Source organism: Artibeus jamaicensis, unplaced genomic scaffold, assembly GCF_021234435.1.
Source record: "Artibeus jamaicensis isolate MK-2021 breed Jamaican fruit bat unplaced genomic scaffold, CSHL_Jam_final contig_685, whole genome shotgun sequence".
In the NCBI taxonomy this organism is placed as follows: Eukaryota; Metazoa; Chordata; class Mammalia; order Chiroptera; family Phyllostomidae; genus Artibeus; species Artibeus jamaicensis.
The window spans coordinates 29,623,504-29,643,292 of NW_026521924.1; the positions used below are offsets into that span (position 1 = coordinate 29,623,504).

Consider the following 19,789-nt stretch of genomic DNA (forward strand, 5'->3'; position numbering starts at 1 on the left):
AACTCTAAAGAGCTTCCTGCAAACGTGCAGGTCTTTCCACACTTTCCTGGTGGGTTAGCGACACTGTTGTCTGGGCCAACCTGGCGCCATCAGGTCGAATCAAACATCTCCCTTCCCTACTCTTCCAGGCTCTCCAGCATCGCCAGAGGGAACAGCTTCTTCAAAAGCGTCTGCAGCAGACGAGTCCTTTCCCGGAACACTGATGTTTACACAGGCTCTGGGGTGGAAACTAGTGGGCCAGGAGGAAAGGTGGCAGTTTGCCACCGCCCTGGTTTTTCTTTTTTAATCCCCACCTGAGGATATGTTTTTCTTCCACTGATTTTAGGGACGGGAGGGAAAGGAGAGAAACATCAATCCGTTGCCGCCCATATGGGCCCTGGTCATAACCGGCCATTTATTCAACATGTTGAGATTCCCTTAAATCATCTACCACAGGGGTGTCAAACTCATTTTCACCGGGGGCCACAACAGCCTTGCGGTTGCCTTCAAAGGGCTGAATGTAATTGCAACTCCTTGACAGTTCAGGAGTCGTTACATTTACACAGTCCTAAAATTATTTCAGCCGTTTGAAGGCAACCGTGAGGCTGATGTGGCCCCCCGGTGAAGATGAGTTTGACACCCTGATCTATCAAGTATCAAAACAGTTCTGAATCCGCAGAACCCATTGAGCAAGACCTACGGCACAGCCCTGCTTACCTCCTGCGCTCCATAAACTCGGAGGCCGCACTGCATGATGGGAGTGTGCTCACACCACAACCTACTCCCCAGGAGTGGGCTTCCAAACCCGAAACACCAACTCGGAAGGGTCTGTGACCTCCTGCGTTCGCTGCAGCGCTATTCTCGATTGCCAAGGTCTGGGGGCAGCCCAAGCGCTCATCAGTAGGTGAGTGGGTAAAGCTGTGGTACATTCACACAGTGGAATACTACTCAGCTGTTAAAAAAGAGGGAAAGGAATCTTTTCAACAGCATGGATGGACCTGGAGAACATTATGCTAAGTGAAATAGCCAGTCAGAGAAAGACAAATCCCATATGATAGAATCTAATGAACAAACTGAACTAACAAGAAAACAGAGTCAGGCTCATGGATAAGAGAGCAGGGTGACAGCTGTGGGGGAGGGGTAGCAAGGATTGAGCAAAAGAGAGAAAGGTCGTGGACAGGGACAGCATTAGCGACTGCAGGGGGAGGGGGATCGTGGTGACGGACGGAGACCCGACTTGGGGTGGCGAGCCCACGGTAGTGTGCAGACGATGTGTGTAACTGTGCACCTGAAACCCGCGTGACTTCGTTAGCCAGTCTCACCGCAATGCATTCAGTAAGAAGGGGAAACACGGAGAGCTTTCGCCAAGGAGATAAAAAGGGCTTTCAAGATCAGGGCTGAGCAGACAGACAGACACACACCACGGATGAAGCACACACTTGGGGGGAAGCACCAGTGTTACTGCAAGTGCACAAAGAGAAAAACAGAAACTATGCCACAGAGGTGATCAAAATCCTTTAATAGTCTGAGCCCTGGCTGGTGTAGCTCAGTGGATTGAGCTCAGTGGATTGTCCCCTGCTAATCAGAGGATCAAGGTTTGATTCCCAGCCAGGGCACATGCCTGGGTTGCAGGCCAGTTCCCTGCAGGGGACACATGAGAGGCAACCGTACATTGATATTCTTTCCCTCTCTCCTTCCCTTCCCCTCTAAAAACAAATAAAATCTTAAAAAAAAAGTTTAAGGAAGACAGGAGTGCTGGTCTAACAAGAACTAATGAAACGTTTTTGTATTACTGCAGATACTGGGAAAGGACCAGCCAGAAGCAGGCTTTACCTTGGAAAGATGGCTGAAGTATGTTTGAGGGGGAAAAAAACATACTTTTTTCCTTAAGTAAAATAATGATCAGCCATTTGAATTGAGAAAGACCTGACACATAAGGGTGGGCTGGTGTTGAGGGGAGAAAGGGTGACCAGGGCACAGTGGCTGGGGAGGGGCCTCCATCCCTGTTACCTGCAGGAAGGACTTAACCTTGCTGTCAATGGAGTGGCTGCTTCACCCTAAATTTAGATGAACCGAGGCCGGAGGACACGCCACCTTCAAGTTCTTGTCGGGTCAAAAACCATCAGAACGAGACCCCCAGCCCCTTCCCGGATGTGAGAATACCCACCCCACCCCGGACAATGTGGGGTCCACACCCTTGAACTTTCTCCTGAGGCTGGTTCTTGCCATTGGGTTTGCAAAGACAGACATAGCAGAAGGTGAGCAAGAGGCACCTGACCAATCGATTGGTCATGAAACTCTCTTGCCTCGGGTCTTCCTCCAATGAGCTTTTTTCCTCACCTTTCCCGAGAACCTGCAGCCTATTCCTTCCTAAGAAGCCCTCAAGTATGAGATGGCTAAAAACACCCTCTGCCCACCAACTTGTGCCAGGTTAGGTCGCATGGAGACGTGGGGTAGTTCAGAGCACGCTAAGCTCTTTGTGGTCATACACAAAGCCCGGCAAAAATTCTTCAGTGGGCTTCCTCCCATTAAACTTTTAATAGCACGTGGCTGTCTTTAACTTCACTCGAAACAATTGTTAGACTGCATTGTGACAGCTGTCTTATGAGCGTGCATTAAAAAATATCAAAATCGGTGAATTTTTGTGGTCATTTTAATATTAAAGATGGAAGAAGCAACATTTTCAGCATACGAACCTTTATTATTTCAAGAAAGGTAAAAACACAACTAACATGCGAATAAAATTTGTGCCATGTATGGAGAACGTGCTGTGACTGAGCAAACCTGTCGTTAAGTGTTTTGTGAAATTTTGTGCTGGAGATTTCTCGCTGGACAGTGATCCACGGTTGGGGTAGACCAGTTAAAGTGGATAGTGATGGAGACATTAATCAAGAACAATCAGTGTTATACCACATGCGAGACAGCTGACCTATTCAAAATAACCATATCAGTAAATTATTGGTGAAAGTGAAAAATGTGTCCTTTATTTTACTGAAAAGACTAAACAGACTTTTTGGCCAACCCAAGATCTGATCCTGTGCCTGGGAACCGTATCTTCACCTTCGTTCTAGGACCTGAGAATCAGAGGGCACCTGGAAACGACTGTGAAGTAAGGCCCTCCCGTTTAGAGCAGAAACCGCCAGAAAAACTCACAGACACGCATGGTGGGGAAACAAAATGTCCAAAATTTATTCTCCAACAGCCAGCATCAGCAGGTACAAACTACAGGGTCCTCTCTGTGCATCGTACATTCACAAGGCGTGACAGTGAGCAAGGCTCCGGCGTGTCATCTGTAACAGCAACCACTTCACAGTGTGAACGGGCACTCTCGTGTTCACGGCGGTCCCAGGAGGCAAGGCACAACTTGGCAAAACAAAACGTTTCTGGGTCCTAAGGTCAGGTGCAATCACGCAGGGGCCAACTTCTGATATTCTTGACCTACACTTCCACACTGGGGGGTGAGGGGAGGACTCCTCCAGCGCAGAAATGAGGGTCTTCCCTTCTTCCTCATTAAACCATTAAAAGAAATGTTTATTGTTTGCTTAATATTACAGAAAAGGGGATTTAGAAGAAGAAAAAAATCACAAAAACATTTTGAATATCCAGCCACTCTCACAAATACATCAATTCTTGGGGTTGAGACAGGGACTAGGAACGCTGTCAGCTGTCATAAAACAGGAAAGAGAGAGACTAAGGATACAAAAAGAGAAAGAATAAATGAGGTAGATAAATTAAAGCTTTCATACCCAGGGCTTGCCTGTTCCAACTTTGTAGCCTTCATGGAACAATACTCGGGGCGGGTTGGGGGATCTTCGTAATTATTTGGCGTGGGTCACATTGAAGAAGTTTTTATAAAAATTAGTATGTGAACCTCTAATAAGAAGCATGCCCTCCCATGAGTTTCTTCCACGAAAAACCCATTTCCTTGCTAGGATAGGCACTGGGAAACTCCATCAAGTCACCTGAGGTCCCCTGCGCAGGCGCCCACCCGGCCTGGTGCTCAGGAAGGGGGGGCAGCACCGGGATGCGCAGGGGACACATGGGCACTCCTGGGGCCCCACCTGAACTGTCCTCGAAAAGCAGCAGCGCACACGCCGACTCCCTAAGGACTATGATCGGTCCACGGGGGCCCCCTTCTGGAGGCCCCCGGGTCGAAGGGGTTCTGCCAGTCTACCTTAGCTTCAACAAAAGTACATTAAAAAAAAAAAAAAAAAAAAGCACAGGGTTGGGTGGCACACCAAGCAGGTCCCTAAAAACGACAGACACAGTTTTTACCCGCACCCGGTCGGTCACCACAGAAGCACACGGCACCCCTCCCCCCCGTTGGGCTAGACAGTTTGGTCTTTTCTCTCGTGGTTCAGTGAGCGCCAACTTGAAAACAGGTGGCAGTCTTTGGAAATAGTGACTCCAGCTTGTACAAAGTATACAGTTTGTCTCAAGTAACAAAGCTACTTTGCAAGACCCGCTTCTTTCCAAAATTAAAAAAACAAAAACAAAACAATACTAGTCTGTATTTGCTTTCGTATGATTTTTTTTTTTTGCAAAGCAGCATAGCAACATTGTGATTGTAGGACTTGCCTGAGGTTGTGGTCACAACTGTAAACATTGTCTGCACATCAGTAAGAAAAAAGAAAAAAAAAAAAACCACACACACAACACAGAGATGGGTTCCTTAAAAAAACAAAACCGAACAAGGCCCAGTTCGCCAGCGGCCAGCGGCCCCCCGTGTTTCTCCTTCCCATCCTTCCGATCGGGCTCTCCCATGGCTTAGCTGACCGCAATGTTGTTTTCTTCCATAAAGTGAGGGAACTGGTGTTTGGGGACACTGTCGGTGGCCCCCGGCTTTTCCACGTCGGCGCCAATGGCTGCCGGACAGCCATCTATCTTGGCAACGGCGGTGTTGTTACTGACCACGGGGCCGGCCCCCAGGGAGACAGGGAGGGCGGGAATGCCCCCGCCCTGGATCACGGAGATCTCGTTGGTCTTCACGGCCAGCCCCCCGTTGAGCATGGCAGTGTACTGGTTCCACACGGCAGGGTCCACGTTCACGGAAGGGGCCACGATTTCCTTGGGAAACATCTCCGGGGTCCTCTTTGCGTCTGTGCCCAGGAGAGCCATGGTGTTCTCGATGGCCAGCTTCCTCCCACGGCGGGCGGAGCTGTTGCTGGCGCCGTGCGTCATGTAGTGGACCTGCGGGGAGAGGGGCAGGAAAGTTTCTGCTAGAATGGAGGCGAGTGAGATGTTGGCAAGCCATGGTGGGCCTGCACATGGGCCTGGCGCTACCCAAACACACGAACGACGTAATTTATACTTTAAAATTGGATTTTATATGTAAAGGAGTCCAGATTATTGGTTCTCTTGCAGGGGTGGGGGAGAGGGTAGAGAACAGATGGTCATACTGCCTACTGCTTCTTCATCCTGGCCTCCTTTCTGCATTCCTTTCCTGGTCTGGCTTTGGGGTTTTCAAACCGTTTCAGCCTCATTAAGGAGCCAAAGAATCTGGCAGGTGCCAGGTTCTCTGCAGTATTCTCACCTCGTCCTCAGATATCCTTAGAAGTTAGGAGTTACCTCATTAAGCTCAGAAGCGACTTGCTCTTGACTACTCTACAAAGCTGTTAAGATGTCCCGGGCATAATGGGAAACACTGTATTCTGTTAACTCCCGTAATCTCCAGGACAACCGAAGTCATCATGACCATGCTCCCCATGTCTGGGAAACCGGGGGACAAGAAGCCCCTGCCCCAAGTCGCGTGTGCAGTGAGGGCAGCTCCAGAACTTTCCTAGGCTGACCACAGGACCCTGCGAACCAAGCTAAGCTTTCTATTTCTGCACGTTGGTATTAGAGATGAAGTTACTTCATGTTCCTCCTCTTTGCAGGTTTGTAATAGGAAGTAACCTTAATTTTTAAGATGACATACCATCTTCTAGGTCAACTCCAAGATGAATTAGTTTCAACCTTCATTCTAACTGCAGAGAATTTAACTAGTGTCCTCCTCAGCGGAGAGAAAGAGAAAGAACCAGAGGAAAAGCTGCCTTGTGTAAAAACTGGAGGGTGGGCTCAGAGGAAAACTCGGGCCCCCATCCCATCCTGAGTTCTCATGCAGGCCATTTTCAACCCTTCCCCCAGGGGCTCCTCTGTCTCTGGGGAGATATCTCAGGTGGAACCAACTTAGAACAATAGGCCATTCTCTGGAAGAACCGCCCCCCCCTTGCTCCATTTTGCAACACTCCGCTTGTAGCCCGGAGGCCTTTCTTTGTAACTGCAGGGGCACTGTATTGCATATCCATCCAACTTGTGGTATTTCTTTCAACGCAGCGAGCTAGGGAACAAAACCGAGGTGTGATACAGGGCACCCACCAAGTCTGGAAGCATTGTGAAACCCACAAACGACTTCACAATTCTCTGCTACAACACAGGACACACGTACCTTTGTTTCCTGACTCAGTTTCGTACGCCTGCAGAACGACTGCTGAAAGGCCCCAGTAGGGAAATCTCAGGAGCAGAAGCAGACCACACACCTGTCCTGCTTCTAGACGACACCCCTCATACAATGTGCCACTGTTTTTTATGTGCCACTAAAGGGAAAAACCACTAACTGCGGACACTGACAAGACGCATCCCCTCTCAGTGATATCGTGGCGAGAGAAAACGTGTTTCTTTAAAGATATTTTATTTCCAGAGCCAGGTTGGAGATGTGACATCCCACGTGCTATGTAGGAAGGTCACCTTGGATAGAGAACGCACCCAGCCCCTAGCCCCCCCCCCCCCCCCCAAACCCCGGAAGCTCACCTTCAGGTTGCCCTTGGTGGTGAAGGCCCGTCCGCATATGTTGCAGACGAAGGGCTTCTCCCCGGTGTGAGTCCGCTCGTGGATCTGCAGCGCGCTGGCCGAGGAGAAGTTCTTCCCGCACCTCGTGCAGGCGTGCTGCTTGCCCTGGCGGCGAGGCTGGGCCGCTAGCAAAGGTGTCATGCCTGGGGACACGGTCGCGGGTCCAAAAGCACCGGGAACTTCGACTTTGACAAAGGCTGGCTGGGCTCGGACGAACGTCGACGGGAGGCTGCTCCGACCTAGTGTGCAGAGAGAGAAAAAGAAAAAACCCAAACCTTTATCATCCCTCACTTGTCCACCCTTCCAACCAACGACTGCCCGCCTGAGCACCCGGAAGTGGCTTTTAGGAAATTTACACCTGGGAAGCAGCTTCCTTTGACTTGTTTACTGCACAGAAAATAAGGACTGAAAACACTGGGGAAAATCTGCCACTGTGGTGTGAAGGTACAGGTGCATCCAAGTTCAAATCCCTACATGGAGGGTTCCCTTTGAAGTATGCCCAGGCGCCCACCCTTCTCGGGCTCTGTGATGCAGCTGCCCCCCCACCCACCTGGGCCGTTAATGACATCGACAGGCACCCCACCATTTATTTTATGTGTACGTTTCAAACTGGTTAGGCTCTTTTTAACCCCAAGAACTACTCCTTTGTGAATCTCACATTAGGGTGTGGGACCTCGGAATCAAGAAATTATCTAAGTGGCCAATAAAACACTGCCCACTCTCTCAAAATTCTTGTACTCTGACGATTACCCTTCCGTCCGTCCCCACGGGGCCCAAGCACAGAAATGACAACGAACAGAGAAGTCTGCTGTCCAGCCAACGTGCGTGTTAACCGTCATATGTCAAAGCATGTCACTACAGGGCTCCAGGAAGTTACTCTTTCCCTCCACCCGGAAGCACAGAATGGCTACCCTCCCTACAGAGGACCTGCTTCACACTTATCACACTCTCCGTTTGTCAAGTTCAACCCAGGTTCCTTCTGGATGGCCTTGTGCCCACAATGGACGTAAGTTAAAGTCAAAGCTCTATCACCTTCCATCTCAGGGCGGCCGTGCTCCGAGCTGTCTGCTCTGCTGCCGGCGTCCGGAGACTTGGACTTGACGCTCTCTGCCTGGCTATTGGCTGGGGAGAGGGCTTGAAAGGACGCAGTCTCCAGGACGTCTGGACTTCGGCTCTGATACTCCGGGTCCCCCATCACGGAGGACGACGAGTCGTTGGTCAAGCCGTCACTCTCCACCGAACCGTTGTCTCTGCTGCTCTGCCGCTGCAGGGCCGAGGCAGCGGCACCCACCTTCGCTGGGGCGTCCAGGGGGGCCGCCAGAGTGAACACCGGCGTGGGCGATGCCGAGTGGAGGCTGGGAAAAGGCACTGGGACCTTGGAGGAGCTGCTGGGAGCATCCTGGGAGCTGACGTCGTCTAGATCAATGCTTTCGATGTCATCGTGACAGGCGGTGCTGGTGCTGCCGTCCTCCCCGCCCACCATCAGCTCGGGGCCCGAGAAGTCACAGGGACTCTCAGGCAGCGGCGTGTTGGGGATCTGGCCGCCCATGTGCATGCGGATGTGCTGCTGCAGCATGACGGCGTTGGTGAACTTCTTCTGGCAGATGGGGCAGGAGTGCTGCGTCTTCGCAGAGGCGTTGGTCCGGTGCACCCCGAAGTGCGTCTTCAGGTTGCCTTTGGTAGAGAAGGCTCGGTCACAGATCCTGCACCGGAACGGCCTCTCCCCAGTGTGGGTGCGGTAATGCATTTTGAGGGAGCTCTGGCAGCTTAAGACACGGTGGCAAATAAGACATTCGTTGGGGTCGGTGGTGGCCTTGTCGATGTTCTCCACCAGCTGCTGCAACTTGAGGGTCTCCGAACCTGGCTCGGGTGTCCCTCTCCCTTGGAAGCTGCCAACCCTCGGGGAGTTATGGTTTGGCCCCACCCCAGAGTACGCGGATCCGTCCTCACTTTCTGGAGACGGCCCAGGCTGCAGGTCCTTGGCCAGCGGGCCACCCATTAGGTCCTTGGGGTTAGTCCCCGAAGAGAGATTCTGAGGTAGCCCTACAGTGGGGGTCCCTGGTACCAGGACAGGCTTGCTGTCTAAAGAGAGACTCGACTCATCTACGGGGACAGGGACAGAGAGCGCGTAGGGAATGCCATTGCCTGTTGCCATTTTGTCGTGGAGGTCGGCAAACAGCTGGGGGTTTGCCTTCACCTGGGGATGTCGGTGGAAGTGTACCTTGAGGTTGCCCTTGGTGGTAAACCGGTGGCCACAGACAGAGCACACGAAGGGTCTCTCTCCGGTATGGGAACGAAGGTGGATCTGCAAGGAGCTATCAGTCCCAAAAACCTTGCTACAGTACTTACACTTGTGCCGGTAGAGGGTGGCTTCGTCTTTGGGTTTGACGTCCACTGGGGACACGTTGGGTGGCTTCCCTTTCCCTTTCTTGGACGGATCTAACGCCATGGTGGAGAAAGGGCTCTGGAAGAGCACGGAGCTCGGGGCCTGAGGTATCAAAGCACCTGGGAGGCGGTTCGGGAGCACCCGTGACCCATCTGGCCTCAGGGCGAAGGACACCAGTCCCGGGGACACAGAGCTGGTGGTGGAAGGGATGTTTGTGTGAGGTAGCTTGGCTTGTTTCAAGGTGTCCAGAGACAGACCCTGGCCTCCAGCTTTCTGGCTGAGCAAAGCCACGGCTGCGGAGACCTGCTGGGACACGTGGCTGCCCAAGGTCTTCAGGGTGTCAGCTCCCGCCGTGCCGGAATGGAGGGCGTGGGCGGCCCACATGTTCACCTGCACGCGGATCTGCTCCGTGAGCTGGATCTGCTGCAGCTGCTGCTGCTGCAGACACAGGATCTGCTCCAGGACCCATGGGATGCTATGGGCGCCAGGCAGGGGGGTGGGCGGTGCGTCCGCGCTCCGCTGGTTCACCGCCACCTTGGTGCCCCGTAGTGCTTGAAGAGTGACGTTAGTGTTGGCCACCTTGCCTTTGGGTAAATAGCTTAAGTCCTGGGGGTTGGGGGGCAGGGCGGTCTCGGTCTTTAAGTACAGAACAGAGTCCGCCCCTGGCTTCTCCTTCATGTCCCCTGAGATGCTGCCATCCTCCCTGTGACTGTCCTTACTGCTCGGGCTGTGTGGCTGGTGGCTCAGCACAGCCCCAGAGAAGTCTTCCGAAGGCACTGGCCCCTCGCTGTCGTTCATGATAAGGACAGGTGGGTGTTTAGTGCAATTTTTCTTGTGTTCTAAGAACTCAGAGAAGCTGAAGAACTCGCCGCAGCATTTCTCACAGATGTGAGTCTCCTCCCGACGAGGCCTCTTTGCTGGCACTCGGTCCCCAATCATGTCATCGCCAGTCCCCGGGTGGTTTATTGGAGCACCTGTGACAAGAGAGGAGAAGCTAAGAACTCTGTCCAGGAAGGAGGAGGGGCAATTGCTCGGGAAGAGTCACGCCCACACAATGCAACAGACCTGTGTGCAACAAAGATTGTGTAAGAGGACTCGGCCCCCGCAGAGGCTGAATGAGCTAACCATTTGTGCAGTGGGTCAATGAACACCCCCCCAAAATACGTCACAGTACCAATCCCAGCACCTGTGCCTGCACCCTCTTGGGATGAGGAACTCTGCAAATGGAGCAGTTATACGGCCATGCACCAAGGTTTGTTGGCTTACAGACGGCAGGGAGGTGGGCACTTTCAGAAAGCGGGAAGGAGGAGAGGAGAAAAGCAACCGATTTTCCCTCGGAACCTCCAGAAGGAGCCAATCCTGCCGGCACCTTGACTCCATACTTCTAGCCTCCAAAACCATTAAAAGGACAAATTTCTGTTTTAAGCTTCCCAGTTTGTAGCAATTGGTTACAGCAACCCAACGAGGTGCATATAATTTATTAGAAGTAAGCCCTGGCTGGCTCAGTAGATTGAGCACCGGCCTGTGAACCAAAGTGTCACTGGTTCAATTCCCAGTCAGGGCACATGCCTGGGATGCAGGCCAGGTCCCCCATGGGGGCCGTGTGAGAGGCAACCACACATTGATGTTTCTCTCCACCTTTCTCTCTCCCTTCCCGTCTCTCTAAATAAATAAACAAACAAACGAATGACCCCCCCCCCAGATCTGCATCTCCCCACTCAAAGCAAGCTTCCAATGGCAAATGCATTTCATGCAGTAAGTGAAAATGACATTGGCCTCTCAACACAAACTGCACTTTAGAGAAGCCAGAGCTGGACTGCTCGCCTCTTCCCTGAATTGCCTGCTGTCTCATAAGAGTTCCTGGAATTCTATTTCAACCAATAGAACTGAAGCATCCCCCATCCAATCAGACCTCCATAGCTCCAACCGACCAGAGCAACTCTATTCTGACCAATTGGGACAGTGCCTTTTAGACCAATCCAACTGTGAGGATTTGGAGTCTTCCTCTGCGTAAGGACAGAACCAGAACCAGAGGGCCAATCTAACACTCCCCTGCCAGTAACAGGTTTCATGTGGTAGTAGGCTTGCCCTGCAGAATTCCTGCAAAACACCTGTAATCACTACACCCTCATAAGGTTAGCGATTCACTGAACAAATGCTCGAGTACCTAATACATGCCTGGCCCCTACCATCCTGGGATCTGGGAAAAGTACAGACACTATAGATATTTAGGGAGCATTAGTTCCCCCATCCACTTCTATTTTTTGAAATCCTTTCATTCTCCCCCTCCCATCTCTTCTCTACCTGGGCAGCTAGGGCTCCTGACAACAGACAACCGTCACTGACCAGCTCGTTCTCACCTCCTACTGTGCAGAAGGCTGGGGCTCTGGAACCCCACGGGGAAAAGATGACCCTACAGCCCCCAGGCTTCTGATGAGGTTCCCCTAGGTGCCCGATACACACTACACTTACTGAAACCCAGGCAGACAGCACCCAGACCCTCCATTTGCACACTCCCTTCCTCTGCTCTCACACTTCCGATCATATGCCTTCTATTGCAACTGCAACTATCTTGTCCTCACAGAAACCCCAGTGGGGACAGGGAAGCCACAGGAGTCAAACTGGCTAAGGGGGTGGGGTCAAGTGAGGGCCTAGAATACAGGTCAGCACCTTTCTGGGGCACCCAGCAATGACTTTAAAAGAAAGAGGAGGGCCCTAACCGGGTAAGCCAGGAGGTTAGAGTGTCGTCCCAATCCTCCAGAGGTCGCAGGTTTGCTCCCCAGGTAGGGTACAATCACTGAGTGTGTAAATGGGTGCAACAGCAAATCCATGTTTCTCTCTTTCCCTCCCTCCCACCCTCTTCACTTAAAAAAAAAAAAGTTAGGACACAAGGCAGCCCTGACCTTTTAGGGACAGCTCAACAAGGAGATGCTGCCTTCCTTCTGGCCTCAATACTGTCCCCCAATAGTCATTATTTCAAGAATCAAGTGAGAAGTATATGTTAATCCCCAGAGAGCATCTATGGCACACTTTCCAAATGCAGCATTTGTGGAGGTGTCGGGCGGCACAAATCTTTCGGGAAAAGCAGGTCTGGCAACTATGTGTCAAGAACTTTAAAAAGTGCCCTGGCTGGTGTGGCTCAGTGGATTGAATGCCGACCTGCAAACCAAAGGGTCATGGGTTCGGTTCCCAGTCAGGGCACATGCCTGGATTGCAGGCCAGCTCCCCCATTGGGGAGGTGGGGAATGTGAGAGGCAACCAATGGATGTTTTCTCTCACACTGATGTCTCCCTCCCGCTCTTTCTCCCTCCCTTTTCCAAAAGTAAACAAACAAATCTTAAAACACCTAAAAATAAAATACTTTAAAAAGTGGAACTTTTTTAAAAAGTCAGGAGGGGAACACGCACGATTGGTAGGTGCATGTAAGTATACACGGCTAATTTTAGTGGAATTCTCCTGTGACCCAACAATCCCTTTGCTAGGATTTTCTGTGGTATGAAGAAATATTCCCCACCAAAACCAGAAATGGATGGTGCTTGGTCATTCACTAAGGCTGCGGTGCGGTCAGTGAGGGTACAGAAAAGAGATGGTTCCTAGCCCACAAAAAGGGGCCCGCGTTCTATGTGCTACGCTACCGAACAACTGCCAGGAGCTACTTCTAGAGGAAAAGTCGAGGACGACAGGATCTGTATGTCACGTGCTCCCATCCGTGCTGCAGGTAAAGATACGAACACGGACACGGGAAAGACCACTGAGGTCCAACTGGCCAGGGTCGACAGCCTTAAACTGTTGACACTTTTTGTGCTACGGTTTCTAATTAGCATATTTACATCCTCCGTCCGTCTGTCTGTCTGAACCAGTCCGACTACTACAAAGATCCAGGAAAGCCCACCCGAGACAAAGAATGCCCACCCCACCCTCCTCCAAACAACAAAAACGTACCCTTCAGACTCGTACCCCTGAACTCATTTATCTCCGCAGCTGCACAATCAAGGAAGGTCTTTGCTCCCAATTCACAGATATGTCAACTGAGACTGAAATAATTAAGTGGCTCAATGCGAGGCAGTGATGACCAGAAAACACAAGAGCGGGGGACTATCTGCTTAAATGCTGCAAGGACACTAAACGGATCGGCCTAACCCAGCACTTCTGCGGGAGCAGGGTCCCTCCAGCTTTCTCATTTCACTCCTCCGGGGAGGTTCCGATGCCTTTTTCCTAATCACGCCTTGCCATAAAATTTTAACGCCACAAATATAGTTTATATCTGTTCATACGCTGTGGTCCTTCGAAGGCTGAAAGCCACTGAAACATCGATAAATGTTTTCTACTTCCCTGCCTTCCCTCTAGGCAAGGCAGGGAAAAACAATGCCCGCCCTCTAGGGCATGATATTCCCTTATCAAAAACACAAGTTTTCCCCCAAAGTGCGCATTCTTAAACCAGACTCCATGGAAATAGGTAAAAAAACACAGATTATCTTCCTTTTCACCAACCTAAACTAAAATGGAATGTTTATTTTACCTATGAACGTAGGGCATATACCACAGAGGAATCAGTCACCGTGAGTTTGTCATCAACAGAAAACAGGTTATTTTCATACAGTGTTAACGCTGCTGCATCACTGGAAATGCTGGCCACTGGTTGATTACCTGACCAGCTGCTACATCTTACTGTGCTCACAAAGCACGTGTCACGCAACCACAAAGGTTTTTGTTGCTGGTAACTATCTCAGGGCAATTCATTCCCCTGGTTTTCCTATGTGTTTCTTCCTTTGGTGTTATCTAAATACTTTCTGTGGAGAAGGGTTCTATGGCACCAGGAAGGTTAAGCTCCCCTGCTCTAGAAGGATCGAACGGTTCCCGGGGTGATTTACGACCTGAATACCGGCTTGCCTTCACTGTATACACAGGCTCGCCTCTTCTGTAGCCTTACCAGCCACTTCCCATTTGAATCTTAAAAACAGCAGGAGTTCTGTTTGCTGGCGCAGTAAAAACTCCTACATCCAGACCACCATTGGCAAAGACGGAAACTGTCTTTGCCCCAAGAGCCAGAGAACTGTTACCAATAGTTGCTGGGTGATGCTTCAGTGAACCCTTCACAAAAGGAAAAAGCGAAGTTTCCTTCAAAGTTCAGAGGATTATGGAGCAAGCAGGGCTTGTGGCCTTCCACCCCACCCCCACTCCGAATTTTAGGAATGTTATCTCCCAGCATCTAGTTATCCAATAAGTTGGAAGAATGCAGAGTAAAGGGGGGGGGGGCGCGGCTTAGATTCAATCATTGCCAAGTGGATAGAAAAATACTCTTTCCATTGTATAGGAAGAAAAGCTCATCTACCAGAGGCCAATCAAAGGGTGGAGATGAGAAAATGCTTTTAAAAAAAGTTTATCTTGAGATACGCATTAGGACAAGCTTATCTCCCCCCATTTCTATATTAATAGAACTACAATGACTAGATGAAAGTACCCTCCCCCACCAGCAGGGTAATTACCAAAAAAAAAAAAAAAAAAAAAAAAAAACCCCACAAAAACACAAAAAAACAAAACAACAAAAAAAGAAACCGAGAGGTCCTCCAGAATTGAAGTAGTTGAAGTTTACCAGCTTAATTTTAGATCTGAATTCCACAATCCAAGAGACAGCTAAGTAGCAAGTATTTAACTCAATCCACAGAGGGCAAATTAGAGCTAATTTAGTTTCTATTTAATGGCGAGTCAATAAAATTCCTCCAAACAGTCTAGGATCAAAATTCAGGGACTCTGCTGAGAAAAAGGGGGGAAGGGGGGAAGCAAAATTAGGCAGCTCCCCAGCTGCTGAGGTGTGTAAGCACCACCATCTGAGACTGGAGCTCGTCATTTAGGCAAACCTGCACCCTCTGTGCAGGCAGGGGGGCCTCTGCTGTCTCCTTCTGCAGAGCCCCCTTGAACAACGCTGGAGAGACACAAAATTAATTTTTAAAAAGTCAGAAAAGGAGGATGGCAGTGACTGGAGAGGCAGTTCTTGTCTGGACCTACAGGCTTTTGGAATGTTTAGATGCTTTTCAGAGATAACCAAAAGTACAACAGGTGATGAAAACGGCAACTTTTGGAATTCGTCCTCTATCCTTTCTCCAAGGGCAGAGCGAACTCTTCTCTATTTCCGACCTGCTTCGCAGGGACCTCCTTCATTGAAAGCCTCCAAAGGCACATTTTGAAAATTAAAAGGGAGGATTGTCAAACCCAACCAGCCCGACACCACGGCCTCTCATCCAAGGAACTGACAGAAGGTCCATCCCATGACCAATTCCTCTAAGGCCAAGACAAACACAGTCCCTGGAACAAGGCTCCAATCCAGCAGGACAAGGCAAACACAACGGAGCCATTTCAACCGGGGACCTGCAGCTTCTCCTCCCTGATGAGGAAAAATGTGAATGAAAGCGACTGTACTTAATTAATGCCCCCAGTCTGGTGTCTGGCATACAGTCGGCTGAAGATAAAAACATAGAATTATCTCAGTGGGCAGTTCAGCACTATCTTGTAAATAAATAAAAACAAAAGCATTATTACTTTGAACAATATTAGGTACCAGTCACATTCCCACTGCACAGAGAACCCAAAACTTCAGAAAAACCAGGCATGTCCCCAGGTTTCATGGCTGAAAAGCCACACCACCAGGCTGAAAGGCACATCCCTAAACCTTTATTTTAAAAACCCACTTCACTTAAAAAGGGGAAGTGCCAACTCTATCCCCCTGCCTCAGAGATGGGTCCCCAACTCCCCACCAGTGAGGAAGCCAGCAGAGGTTTGAATGAGTATCGTTGGCTTGTGCAATCTCTTTTTAACGGAACAAAAGGGGCTGTGGGCCAGTTGGAGCCCCTTTCTCCTTCAGAAACAGAGATGGAAACACAGCAAGTCGGCTTGCAACATTAATGCTACAAATCCACACGTTTCCCTCTCCCCCTCAATTAAAATGGGAGCTCCCAAGGGCCCTATTCTCAGAATCCTCACTGGCCAATGTAGGTCATTTCAGTTTAGAAACTGGGGCTAGGCAGTTATTTGAAACTTGGGAATCTTAATCGTTGAAGGTTGTAATCCAGTTTAGCACAAAGGGCATTTGAAACTCTTTTGAGAAAATGCTAATTTTCCCGTGTGTAGCTCCAGTCCCCTCGACCACCTGCAGATGTTTTGATCTGCTAATTGATGGCCAAACTTCATTTTACTCCCTCGAAAACCGTTTACTTTACAAGTGGTTCTCAGATTGGCTTTGCAAAATACGATCGGCCCCATGTTAACTTTAAATTAAACATATCTGCAGTCCACCCCTCTGTAGCTGTATAGGTATGTACGCAGATACCAAAAGGCTGCTCAAACGCAAAATGCAGCCATTCAAACGTAATGCTCGGGAAAACTGCCTGCTTATCCCATGGTGTAACTGGGGAAGCGGCGACACACATTCGAGGATCCAGAAATTCTTGGAAAGAATTCCAAAGACTCGGCAAACAGCCGGCACAGCCAGGGACCCCGCAGGCAATTGACTGGAGTTCCCAGGGACGCCTACCGTTGGCCCGGCCCATCGCTCTCCACTCCCCTCCACAGCCTGTTCCATCAGGTGTGAGCCGGTACCTGCCTCTCCGCAAAGGGCGCAAGCCAGGCTGGGCCTCCAGGGGGCGCCCGCGCACAACTCCGCGGCCAGCTCCGACCCCAGCGATCAATAGCCGCCCCCCGCCCCGCCCCACATCCCAAATTGTGGAGGGAGCGCACTGCAGGGCCTGAGACCTTAACCAGCTCGGGTTAACTGACTGCAAACTCCAGCCAGCATTAATCGAAGAACCCCCCACCCGCCCTAAGTAACAAGCTCCCCCTAAATGTGCCGAACACCACCAGAAGTCCCACTAGCAAGCGCTCACCCAAAACGAAGGGGAAGAGGTCAGAGCAGACCAGGGGAGGAGGGGTCAGAGCCAGGAGCTCGCCCCTCCTCTCCAGAGGAAGCCGGTGGGCGGAGGGTTAACCCTTTTGTTCCAGGTGGGCCAGGCCACGAAGCCTCTCCACGCTCCCTCCACCCCACCCCCCAGGCACAAAGAGAGCACACCCTCCTGGGACCTCGGGTGCGCACTACTCGACCATCAGACACCCCAAAAGGCACAGCCCACCCCTCAGTCGAGCAGACCTCTTTTACTTGCCCTCGAAAAATGTTACTTTGGAGGTAGTGGGGATTTATATTAACCCAGGATATATCTGGGAAGTGTATTAATTTCCTCCCCGGAAGAGAGGACAGCAGTCAAAAAGCACGACCGTCTTCCCAACGGAGTTGTACCTCGGAATTTCTGGGTGGCCCCACGCACCCGCACTCACAGTTGATTTGAGATGTTAAGAAGCAGGCGGCGACCAGCAAGGCCCAAGAGGTTAAACGCGCACCCTCCCCCCATGCGGACGCTAAAAACTTATCAGGCGACAATTTGGCGGGCCGGGACAGCGGGGAGATAGTGGGAAATCGACTCGTTCCTAAAACCTCCTCCGTTAAGTGGCGAGGAGGAAGGGAGTTGCGCGGCCGCTCGGGGCACTGCCGGGGTCCCGAACTCCTCCCGACTCCAGAGACCCTGGGCGCGGCAGCGTGGGCTGGTCAGACCCGGAGTCCGCCCTGGCCCGACCTCTCCCCTCTGGTCCCCGGGGCAAGCTGGTAGAAAACGGGGCGCCCCAGAAAAGCACACGCAGAACGCCAGGCCGATGCACCCCGGCAGGACTGCCGTGCGCCCGCGCCCCCGGCCCCTGGGGGTCCGCACTCCTCCCGCACGCCGCGGTTATTTTAGGAAGTCGGAAATCAAAGATGGCTGGAGGTCAGGCCCCGAAAGGTTAGGGCGAAGATCGGGAGGCGGCGTAGCCCCGGGGAAAAAGCGAAAACCAAGAAAGAAAAAATTTAAAAGGGGAATACTGGGCCCTTCTCGCCCACCTCTTCGGGCCCTCCAATCTCCTCCGCAGCGCGGGTGGCCCGCACCCCAGCTCCTGGGGCTGGGGAGAGGTCGCGCCCCCTCCCCCCGCTCGGCCCCCGAGGGGCGCGGGCAACAGATCGTCCTCTCCCGGGGGTCTTCCAAGGGTGCGCCACTTCTCCAGCCTCCAAGAAAAGCCCCCAAGGGGTGAGGGAAAGGGTGGGGACCCTCGGGGTCTTTCTTTTAAAAGCGGCGCCAGGGAGGGAGGAGGGAAACCTAAGTTACAAGTGTGGGGGGGGGAGGTAACTAGTGGGGGAGTGGAACCAATTAAGAGAGGGGCAGAGGACAAGGAGAAGGGAACCTTTCAGGAAAGAGAGGGACAGAAGAAAGGGTGGGGGTCAATTTACAATAAGAAGGGAGAGACCCGGGGTGAAATTTACACAAGTGAGGGGAAGCGATAAAAATGTAAAATTAACAAGGGCCCCTGGGGGGGGGGGGCGGCTACTGAGGTTGCCTCTCTTCTCTGGAACGTAGCCCCAGATTTCCGTTCCAGAATCTACGCTCGAAGCCGCTAGGTCCCTGAAGCCCGCGCCTTCGAGGGTCCCGCGAACATGCGGGAAGAGTGCGCGCCTCCGGCCCCACTCACCCGGCTCCCCCGCCGCCGGCGCCGCTGGGGCCGCATCTGCAAACTCTGGAGCCGGCTGCTGCGGCTGCTGCTCTCCCTGGTCCTCCTCCGAGTTGATGTGCTGGGGTTTCGCTTGCTTGCGCCTCGACATGGTGCGAGCATCGGGGCGCCGGGAGAACCGCGGTTATTCGTCCACTCCGCCACAAATTCCTGGAGTTAGGAAATTTACCCCCCTTCGGCCGGAACGCGCATGTCCCAGTAATTATTATTATCAATAATGCATTGCGATTTATCATGAGCCCTGACAGCTGATTGGCCTGGGTCCAAGACCTCAGAGATCATTTAAATAAGCCCTCATTGATCAGGGAGGGGCGAGGCATTCTGGGCTTTGTAGTCCGGCTCTGCAGGCGACAAAGGCGTGTTCGTCCCGGGAGCGCAACTAATTAGCATCCGGGCTCAGATTGGCTGAGTCCGCGACGAAGTCTGGGCGGGGGCGGACGGGGACCCATCCTTGGAGAGAAAAAGAATTGTGTCCTTATTAAAAATTAGGGACTTAGGCAAAAGTTTTGGGACGAACCCTAACCCTTACAAAAATGATTTTTGTAAGGCTGGCATCCGCGCAGGCCGTGGAGGAAGGTCTGTTTGGTGACTCAATATTTACATCTGCCAAAAATCCAAAAAGCAAAAAACAGAGATGTGACCCGAGTCCCCTTCCATCTTCTTTTTGGTGGAAATGTTAAAATCGAGTTTCGTGACGCCTGAAGAATAGTGAAAATGGTGGTTGATTCAACTCTCCTGCTCCATTTCAACTCTGAACGTAGCCGTCCAATTTCCAAAATTTCCGATGAAGCCATCGCCAAAATTTATTTGCTTTAAATGATAAATAGCCCCCAGGATTCATAGTCACGAGGATTAGTTTGTTAGAACACGACCTTGATTCTGGTTTTTTAGTAACAGGATTCTAAATATAGAAAGGGCGGAAAGTGAACACCTTTAGGCAGTATCAAAACAGCAAGCAATTGCATTTCCCCCCCACGAGCCATAAATGTCTCATACTTATCATACTTATCCACTTAA

The 19,789-nt window shown here is 51.4% G+C and overlaps 1 protein-coding gene across 2 annotated transcripts; it reads right to left on the reverse strand.

The window, feature by feature from the left end:
- Window positions 1-4,210: 4,210 nt before the first annotated feature.
- Window positions 4,211-19,127, reverse strand: SALL4 (spalt like transcription factor 4). 2 transcript variants are annotated; one of them, XM_037133632.2, is made up of 4 exons: window positions 18,734-19,127; window positions 9,157-10,167; window positions 6,769-7,046; window positions 4,211-5,169 (listed from the first exon to the last, which is right to left on the reverse strand). In XM_037133632.2, the coding sequence occupies exons 1-4, from the start codon at window positions 18,861-18,863 to the stop codon at window positions 4,747-4,749; spliced, it is 1,842 nt and encodes a 613-aa protein (XP_036989527.2). In that variant the 5' UTR covers window positions 18,864-19,127; the 3' UTR covers window positions 4,211-4,746. The 2 variants fall into 2 exon arrangements, with proteins under 2 accessions (XP_036989527.2, XP_036989526.2); XM_037133631.2 differs by having other exon boundaries at window positions 7,840-10,167.
- Window positions 19,128-19,789: the final 662 nt, after the last annotated feature.

Coding starts and splice junctions, on each gene's coding strand:
- SALL4 (XM_037133631.2), bottom strand. CDS start 18,863: ATGTCGAGGCGCAAGCAAGCGAAACCCCAGCACATCAACTCGGAGGAG. Junction 10,168..18,733: donor GCCGGCGGCGGGGGAGCCGG/GTGAGTGGGGCC, acceptor CTCTTGTCACAG/GTGCTCCAATAAACCACCCG. Junction 7,047..7,839: donor CGGCCGCCCTGAGATGGAAG/GTGATAGAGCTT, acceptor TCTGCACACTAG/GTCGGAGCAGCCTCCCGTCG.